General features: G+C 39.1%; 2 protein-coding genes across 2 annotated transcripts in view; one reads left to right on the top strand and one right to left on the bottom strand.

Annotated features, from left to right (window-relative positions):
• Positions 1-707: 707 nt before the first annotated feature.
• Positions 708-3,494, bottom strand: slc30a1b (solute carrier family 30 member 1b). The gene is made up of 2 exons (XM_016284856.1): positions 2,679-3,494; positions 708-1,666 (listed from the first exon to the last, which is right to left on the bottom strand). Exons 1-2 carry the CDS (start codon positions 3,262-3,264, stop codon positions 834-836), a joined length of 1,419 nt encoding a protein of 472 aa, XP_016140342.1. The 5' UTR covers positions 3,265-3,494; the 3' UTR covers positions 708-833.
• A 1,341-nt stretch (positions 3,495-4,835) lies between these two features.
• Positions 4,836-8,910, top strand: part of LOC107594701 (kinesin-like protein KIF3B) — a 6,115-nt gene continuing 2,040 nt past the window's right edge. Inside the window, exons 1-5 of the mRNA XM_016284854.1 lie at positions 4,836-6,647; positions 6,742-6,843; positions 6,939-7,061; positions 7,892-8,010; positions 8,128-8,244. Of these exons, the coding sequence (XP_016140340.1) occupies positions 5,208-6,647; positions 6,742-6,843; positions 6,939-7,061; positions 7,892-8,010; positions 8,128-8,244 (1,901 nt within the window). The 5' untranslated portion in view covers positions 4,836-5,207. The remainder of the gene's footprint in view (positions 6,648-6,741; positions 6,844-6,938; positions 7,062-7,891; positions 8,011-8,127; positions 8,245-8,910) is intronic.

Here is an 8,910-nt window from a genome sequence, read left to right as displayed (position 1 = left end):
GAAATAAACCACAAAAATATTTAATTAAAAAATGTTTACGATGCCGAAATTGGAATATTATAGGAATTTTTCTCGTTGTTGAACATGTATGCCAGCATTTGTTCGCAAAAGTGTATGATAGTTTCATTAAAAAGAAAAACCCTAATACGACATGAATTAGCATATTCTTGGATTATAATTTAAACTATTTATGAAAAATAACATCTCCTATTAATATGCATCAATGTCTTCATTTTTAATATCTATCTATCTATCTATCTATCTATATAGCAATCAATAAGAAACAACATACAAAATATTGTAAAATTAAAAATACAATTATATATCAGGTTTATATATTGAACACAGCATTAAATCTAATGTTGTTGGGTTTAACAAACCCAACTCTCTCAAACATACTTCTGTAATGAGCAGATTTGAAATAGTCTTTAAAAACACACTAATATGCCAGGAATATGCATATTCTTGAAGTATAACAAACGATTTATGACTAAATAAATATCTGCTATTATTATGCATCAATATGTCTTCATTTGTAAATACGTATAGTGACCTTTATTACCCATCTATCTAGAAATCAATAAGAACCAGTATACATAATGTGAATAAAGTTGTTTTAATTTTTTTTTATATATATCAGGATTATATACAGAACACAGCATGAATTGATGAACTGAATGTTGTTGGGTTTAACAAACCCAGCTCTCTAAAAGACATACTTCTGCAATAAGCAGATTTGAAATAGTCCAGACAATTGCCCTACTTTTTCCTGCAACAATCAGCTGTGAGCAAATAGACATGTGCAACTCATGCAATATAATGTCCTTCTTTAGCTAAACCGTTGATTCCATCTCCGTATGTACAGTATCCTCCACTTCAGTGTGCCTGCAGGACTTTTCTTTACTCTTAGTCAACTCCGACTCTGGCTTAGCTCTTTTAGTCGGATTACAACATAGCTTGGGTTTGCATTGACTTCGACAGGAAAGCTCACACTGGGAGTCACCAGATCCTTCAGAAATGGGAGAAAATTCTGGCTGAACAGTAGTAGCATGGATACCTTCATCGTGGAAGATGTCTTTAATGCGTTTGGCAATGTCCATGTAAGAAGCTGGATCCGTGCACTTGATGTGAGCGGTTGCAATAATGCGAGACCCAGCCAGCTGCCAGATATGCAAGTCATGAACGGCCTTAACTCCATCCAAACTCCTTAGCTTCCCATTCAGCTTGTGCATATCGATCTGTTTGGGGACTGTTTGTAGGAGAATCAGAGCCGACTCCTTTAGGAGAGGGAAAGTTGTGTAGAGCAAAATACACACCATTATTAGACATAACGTTGGGTCCAGGTAAAGCACCCAGCATGGTCCGGCCACAGAGACAGTTCTGGGCATCCTGTCGGGTGTTTTGGATATGCTCAGGACTGTGGTATTAACATGTTGGTGTTCAGTCAAGTGGCTGCTACGGCAGGGGTTGAAACAGACTGTGTCGCTGTGGCATGGTGTCCACACAAAATTGAAGATCAAGGCGTTGACTACCACAATGACGGACCCCAACGCGTCTCCGAGCACGTGCAGGAACACCCCACGCATGTTCATCTGGGAGGCCGACTCAGGACTGTGATCCAAGTCCTCCAACGAGCCCTTAGCAGTGATTATGATGTTTAGGCTGTCTGGAAAAGTCAGCAAAATGAGCAGAAAAATAAAGATGAAGAAAGCATTGTTTTTAATTATACATGTTTTTCATTAGGTTGTGTGCATAAAAATGACGGCCAAGCTATTTCTTCAAACTTCTTCAAGGGTTTTAATTTTTTAATCTAATTTTTTAAAAATACTAATATTATAGATTTTTTTGCACTAAAAGAGGCAATAAGTAGAAGAAAATATTCACCACAGAAAACTGCGTTGGCTTTTAAGACACCGTTCCACGCTTTCGGAGTTTCCATTTTTTTGACTGCATACCAATTTCTAGCTGAAGAAATACTAACTACAAAATAACATACTATGTACTCATGTACACACTATGTACTTATTATAGTAATTAAAATAACTAGGTACTAACCCTGAACCTACCCCTACCCCATGTAGTTATCTTGTATTACAGTACTTTCTTAAGTAAGTACACTGTAAGTACATGTACAGTGCAAAACTTATGTTGACTATAGACATTTTCATGATCGTATTAAGATTTTATTCATTCTGATGACTATTCCAGGCTTGGAAATCACACTTTTGAAACTCCCTGACATTCCATGACTTTTAAGACAGGGTTCCCACGCTTTCTGAATTTCCATGTTATTCCCATTACATTTCTGGTCGTGCGAAAAGCGGATACCAATTTCTAGCTGAAGAAATACTAACTACAAAAAAAAAATAGTTGACTATAGACGTTCCCTTTACTTTAAAAAAAAATAAAAAAATTTTAAGATGTTTTGACATTCCCCTGATATTTCAATGTGTTCCAGGACTTTTTTTTTTTTTATATGATTTTAGGAATTTCCCATTTTTTCTAGGTGTAAAAATACCAATTTTAAAATTCCCTATTTCCAGGTGTTCCAAGAATGTGACAATCCTGAATTTATATGTATGTGTTAGATTAGGCTATAAAACAAATAATAATGGAAAAACAAACATTTAATATAATAGTGTCTACAAATGAGTACAATTGTAATTTCAATCAAATACCTGATTTTAGTTCAGAAGTTTGGTCTCTTTGAGAACTGTTGCTGTTTATCATGAGATTGTATGCTTCTTCGTGTGCCGGCTTTGGTTTTTCATACTCTCTGCGATTTGTCTTGTGAAGATGAGAGTGTCCAGTGTGAGAGTGACCCCCATGAGAGTGTCCGTGCCCACCAAACCCTGCGTGTCCGTGGAACAGGAAAAGACCGAGTACATTCACCAGGAGACCAGCAACGCCGACCCAAATGACCACGCGCGGATTCTCGATCTCGTGAGGCAGCGTGTAGCGCTCAACGGCTTCTAATACAATAGTGAAGCAGAGGGCCGTCAAAAACACGGCGTTCACTAACGCTCCCATCACTTCTGCGCGGATCCATCCATACGTGTTTATACTTGTGGCACCAGTTGTCTCCGCAAAACTCACCGCGATTAAAGCCACTATCAAAGCTATTACATCCGACAGCATGTGAAAAGAGTCTGACAACATTGCGAGAGATGCAGTTATCCTGCTTACCACAACTTCAACAATGAAAAACACAAGCGTTAAAGACAGCATACACAGCAAACGCACCCGATTCGGTCCCAAACCCATTTTTGTCTTCAACAGCAAAACAAAAAAAGTACTTTAGTACTTGTAATAATTTACATTTCGTGACAAAAACGGTTTTAGATGTCTATGGCATTAACAAGATATTAATGTTGAAAATAAACGCGTAAACGCTGTTGCTATTGGCAACTCACGGCTTGACAGTTGCGCGACGCACTAGACAGAAAACTCAGCACAGCGAAACATCCATTCATACTTCTACAGAAACACCGGCCGCTATAGACTGATGATGGATGATTCTCTAGGACAAGTTAAACGAAACTTGAGACTTTGCACCCGGTGAAGTTCTCCACACGGTCTGAGCGGGGGACACGCAGTCCCAGTGGCCGAGTGTGACTGAACGCCGGAGTCACGTGGTCAGCGAGAACACATTCTGAAGCCGGTCAAAAACAATGTAAATCATAGCAATCAGTGCAAATGGGTGGAAATTACTCCGAGGTGTGCACGGATTAGATCCACTGGTAATAACGAAAGATTATCATTAGCCATAAACTTAATGATTTTAATTCTGAGTCACATTAGTATGATTACCAAGCCTGAAAGTTCAGTATTGTGCTGCGTGCAGTAATATTAACCATGTTCTGTTCGAAATGACTATTATTATGACTATTATGATACAATTATTTTTGGACCCAAAATTCTGAGAAACTCAAATGCCGATAGATAGATAGATAGATAGATAGATAGATAGATAGATAGATAGATAGATAGAATACAATGATGATGAAACAAGCATTATCATATAGCAGTTTTGTGACCGTATATTTTGCAGCCCCCATCTGTATGTGTAATTAAATTATACGTATATGTTAATATTCCACCCTGTTTTAAATTCAGGACATGTGAAAATGTGATATGTCAGATAAGAATAGTACGATTAGGGTATCTAACCATTATAACATTCACTCTAAAAAATGCTGGGTTAAATATAACCCAGCGCTGGGTTAAAAAGGGACAAGCCCAGCTATTGGGTTGTTTTGAACCCAACAGCTGGGTCAAAACAACCCAATAGCTGGGCTTGTCCCTTTTTAACCCAGCGCTGGGTTATATTTAACCCAGCATTTTTTAGAGTGAATGTTATAATGGTTAGATACCCTAATCGTACTATTCTTATCTGACATATTACATTTTCACATGTCCTGAATTTAAAACAGGGTGGAATATTAACATATACGTATAATTTAATTACACATACAGATGGGGGCTGCAAAATATACGGTCACAAAACTGCTATATGATAATGCTTGTTTCATCATCATTGTATTCTATCTATCTATCTATATATATATATATATATATATATATATATATATATATATATATATATATATATATATATATATATTAGTATTTTAGCATTTACTATCATCATCGTTATATTTTTATGGTAACGTTTCCCCCTGCAGAATTAAGTGTATTTTCGAGCTATTAAATTATTTTGACTTCTCTCAAACCCTTAACAAACATGAAGGTTGTCACATAAGCCTAGTCTAATTTTTGACCATAATTAACTCTTTTAGCCATATACCATTTTTGTGCTCTATTACTTATAATAACTTAATCACCAATAATCTCATCATTGAATGATTATAACCTGCACACCGAATGCGTCAGCACCTCACGCAGAGAGAAAGCATGCTAGTCTACCTATCAGCAGCGCGCTCTGTCTATTGTCTGCGAGGAGCAGGGCGTGTGCCGCCGGAGCAGGAGATGCGCGGGGCTCGGTTCATGAAGCGGAGTGTAATGATGGCGTTGGACCAACATGTTCTGCGCTGCTGTTTTCATAGGATAGACATACATTTGCCGCATTCAAATGCGCATGTGTAGGTTGCATGTGAATGTGCGTATTGCATTATTGCATTTAATCCTTCCTCGCATTCATATATAACATAGCAGAATATTAAAGACGTGCAGGCTTTTTCATAGAAATGATGAAGAGAAATAGCCTATTGCGACCGCGATCCATGTCGATTGGCAAGAAATCAGAGGCGGTGAAGGTGGTGGTGCGTTGCCGCCCTTTAAACAAGAAGGAAGAGGCAACGAATCAAGAAAGAATTGTTGAAGTAGATGTCAGATTGGGACAGGTGAGCGTGCGTAATCCCAAATCATCCGGAAGCCTCTTAAAAACATTCACGTTTGATGCCGTCTATGACGTGGGTTCGAAACAAAACGAGCTGTATGACTATGCATGCAAACCTCTTATTGACTCTGTTTTGCACGGGTTCAACGGAACTATATTTGCTTATGGGCAAACTGGCACTGGCAAAACATATACAATGGAAGGTGTGCCCACAGACCCCGAGAGGAGGGGAGTCATCCCAAATTCATTTCAGCACATTTTCACTCACATATCCAGGTCTCAGAACCAACAGTATCTTGTGAGAGTGTCTTACATTGAAATATATCAAGAAGAGATACGAGACCTTCTCTGCAAGGACAACAATAAAAAACTGGAGCTCAAGGAAAACCCTGAGTTGGGTGTTTATGTCAAAGATCTCTCATCTGTGGTGACTAAGAACATAAAGGAGATTGAGCATGTCATGAACTTGGGGAACCAATCAAGATCTGTCGGATTTACCAAAATGAATGAGCGTAGCTCAAGATCTCATGCAATTTTTGTCATAACTATTGAATGCAGCGAAATGGGAATTGATGGTGAAGACCACATTCGTGTTGGAAAGTTAAACATGGTGGATCTGGCCGGCAGTGAGCGGCAAAGCAAAACAGGAGCGCAGGGACAGAGGTTTAAAGAGGCTGCAAAAATAAACTTGTCGCTTTCAGCTCTTGGAAATGTTATCTCGGCTTTGGTGGATGGGAAGAGTACCCACGTACCCTACCGGGATTCCAAACTCACCCGGCTGTTACAGGACTCCCTCGGAGGCAACTCAAAAACAGTTATGGTGGCCACCGTTGGACCAGCTTCGTGCCACTACGATGAGACGCTCACCACACTGAGGTACGCCAACAGAGCGAAGAACATCAGGAACAAGCCAAAGATCAACGAGGACCCCAAAGACGCCCTGCTCCGTGAGTTCCAAGAGGAAATAGCCCGGCTGAAGGTGCAGCTCGAGGAACGAGGGATGCTGGCGAAAGAAAGGAGGAGACGGAGGAGAAACAGTATGAGGATGAAGAGGAGCATAAGCAGCGGAGAGGTGGAAACTCCAAGGGATGGAGAGGTGGGGGTCGTCGAGACGGTTCAGGAGGAGAGTGTGGAGGACTATTGGTGGAAGCAGCAGATGGCCAAGACCTCTGCCAATTACAAGCCTGATATTAGCAGGAAACTTGGCATCGTAGACGAGAAAGCTAAGACTGTGGAAGAGTTGCTGAAGGAGCAACAATCCGTGGAAATTTTGATTGAAAAATACAAGGTTAGTTCTTTCCACACAGTTTTTTTCTTCATGCAGATTATACACTAAATCATTCATAAACCACATCATATACTTTGTGCCATGTTTTTTGTAGGCTATAGAAAGTAAGCTTCTGGTTGGAGGGAAAAACATCATTGACCACACCAATGAACAGCAGAGAATGCTGGAACTGAAGAGGCAAGAGATTGCTGAGCAGGTGACCGTAGTACAAAAGTAGCCATAGAATACACAGCAACATAAAAACACTTGAAGAATCAGAATCTCTTATGTGCGTGTGATAAATCCTTCTAGGATAGAATGGAAAGAGAGATGCAGCAGCTGATGTTTGAACAGGATGAAGAGACAATTGAACTGAAAGAGACGTTCACCACTCTACAGCAAGAGGTGGAATTTAAGACCAAGAAACTTAAAAAGGTACATAAGGTCGCTGACACACACACACACACACACACTGCTCACTGTTTTTGAAGCAGAACGAAATGTAAGTCTAGCACATTATATGTTAGACTTACGTGTAAGGAATACTCAATTCTGATTATCTTTGAAATATTTTTTAATATAAAAGTGGTTCTCAACCAACTAGGGAATCTCCGAAAACTTCCAAGGCTCCAATAACTCTTAAACATATTTAAATTTAGTATTAAAAATTAGTGGAAATGATCACCTTATGAGGACAGGAGGTTCTTTGAATATTATCAAAGGAGGGCCTTGAGTCAAAAAGGTTGAGAGCTAAACTGTATAATTGACATCTCCAGCTACTTTTGATTTAAATCAATATTTTATGGCCAGATTTTTTATTTATTTGGCATGTTTTCATAAATCTTATTATGTACAATAGGCACAATAAGCAAGGTCCTGATACCTGGTTTATTTAGTGATAATATCTGGCTCATTGTACATTATCCCTGTCAAAATTTGTTTATGGTTTACTGTAATATTTAGACTGATATTTAGACCTTTAGACTGCCTGCTTAAAACGTTTAGCTTGTGATTTTTAATCAATTCAATTAATTTTAATCATCAAAATCAACCATTCAAGCAATTTTCAATCGTGCTTTCAAGGCCACCGTTCATTAGAATGTACTGTTTTTTATTCACTTCTTTAAATTATGTTCGTAACATGGGTATTTGATGCTCATAGGAAAAGCACAACTAACCCTGTTTAATGTTATGTTATGTTATAAGTGCTTATATTTAAGTCTTATTTTCACTCCAGTCAACACTGCATTGGTTGTTTGTCTCAGTTTTACAGTAAGCTGCAGCTGGTGAGGTCTGAGATTGGAGATATCATCAATGAACATGTTACAATGAGGCAGGAACTGGAGCAGACAATGAATGAGCTGACAAGAGAGATGAAATTCAAGTATGTCCCACCTGTCCTCACAGTTTTATTCTGAAATAAGCTATAAAAAGACAAAACGCCTGTACATGCCGTGATGTTTTTTTTTTTCTCTTGTCCCTTTGTATTTTTTTTTACCAGAAACCTGATTATTGAGAACTTCATTCCTCCAGAGGAAAAGAATAAGATCATAAATCGTCTCCACTTCGACAGCGAGGAAGACCAGTGGAAAGTCTTACCTCTTCTTCCTTCCGAAAAGTACGTAAAATAAAAGCTTTCTTCCTAACATTACAGTAAAAAAAAGGATGATGATATTTGTCACGAATCCGGTCCGTGGGCTTCAGGCCGATTGCCACTAGAGGTTATTCTCCCATTACATTGACTCTCACGCCACACAGACTGTTACACATCACCCTGGACTGCATTTCCCATCAACCATTGCACTGATTACACGCACACAGCTGAATGCACTGATCACACACACACACACAGCTGAATCCAATCAGACATGCTACTTAAGCCATGGACTTCCTCTCTCTCACGGCCGAGTATTGTTCCGCATTTTTCACTCCCCTAGTGTTAACAGCCTTACTGAGCCATTCTGTGTTTTCTGTTTTAGTCTTGTGTATTGTTTTGCGTGTATCCCTGTTTAGCGGATAGTTCCTTACCGAGCCTGTTTAAGTTTTCTTAGTCTAGTCTGAGTCTGAGTCTTGCCTTTTCTGTTTTCCTGGTCTCTGATTCACACCACGTCTCTTGGATTAACCCTTTGCTTGCTGTTTCTGACTCTGTTTGCCCCTGCTAGGACCTTTGCCTTCTACCTGGATTTATCTCTTGTCTTGCCTTCGATATACCCGTTTGCCATTGTCTGACCCATGCCTGTTAAAACCACGTCTCTTAATAAAAGCTTGCACATGGATCCTCACG

The sequence above is a fragment of the Sinocyclocheilus grahami genome, unplaced genomic scaffold (genome assembly GCF_001515645.1).
Source record: "Sinocyclocheilus grahami isolate Dianchi unplaced genomic scaffold, SAMN03320097.WGS_v1.1 scaffold189.1, whole genome shotgun sequence".
NCBI classification, from domain to species: Eukaryota; Metazoa; Chordata; class Actinopteri; order Cypriniformes; family Cyprinidae; genus Sinocyclocheilus; species Sinocyclocheilus grahami.
This window is presented reverse-complemented; position numbering and strand designations above follow the sequence as displayed.

Bases quoted from the DNA above. Each gene is read 5' to 3' on its own strand.
- slc30a1b (XM_016284856.1), bottom strand. From the start codon at position 3,264: ATGGGTTTGGGACCGAATCGGGTGCGTTTGCTGTGTATGCTGTCTTTA. The intron at 1,667-2,678 runs GTATTTGATTGA...TGACTTTTCCAG, and splicing joins AACTTCTGAACTAAAATCAG to ACAGCCTAAACATCATAATC.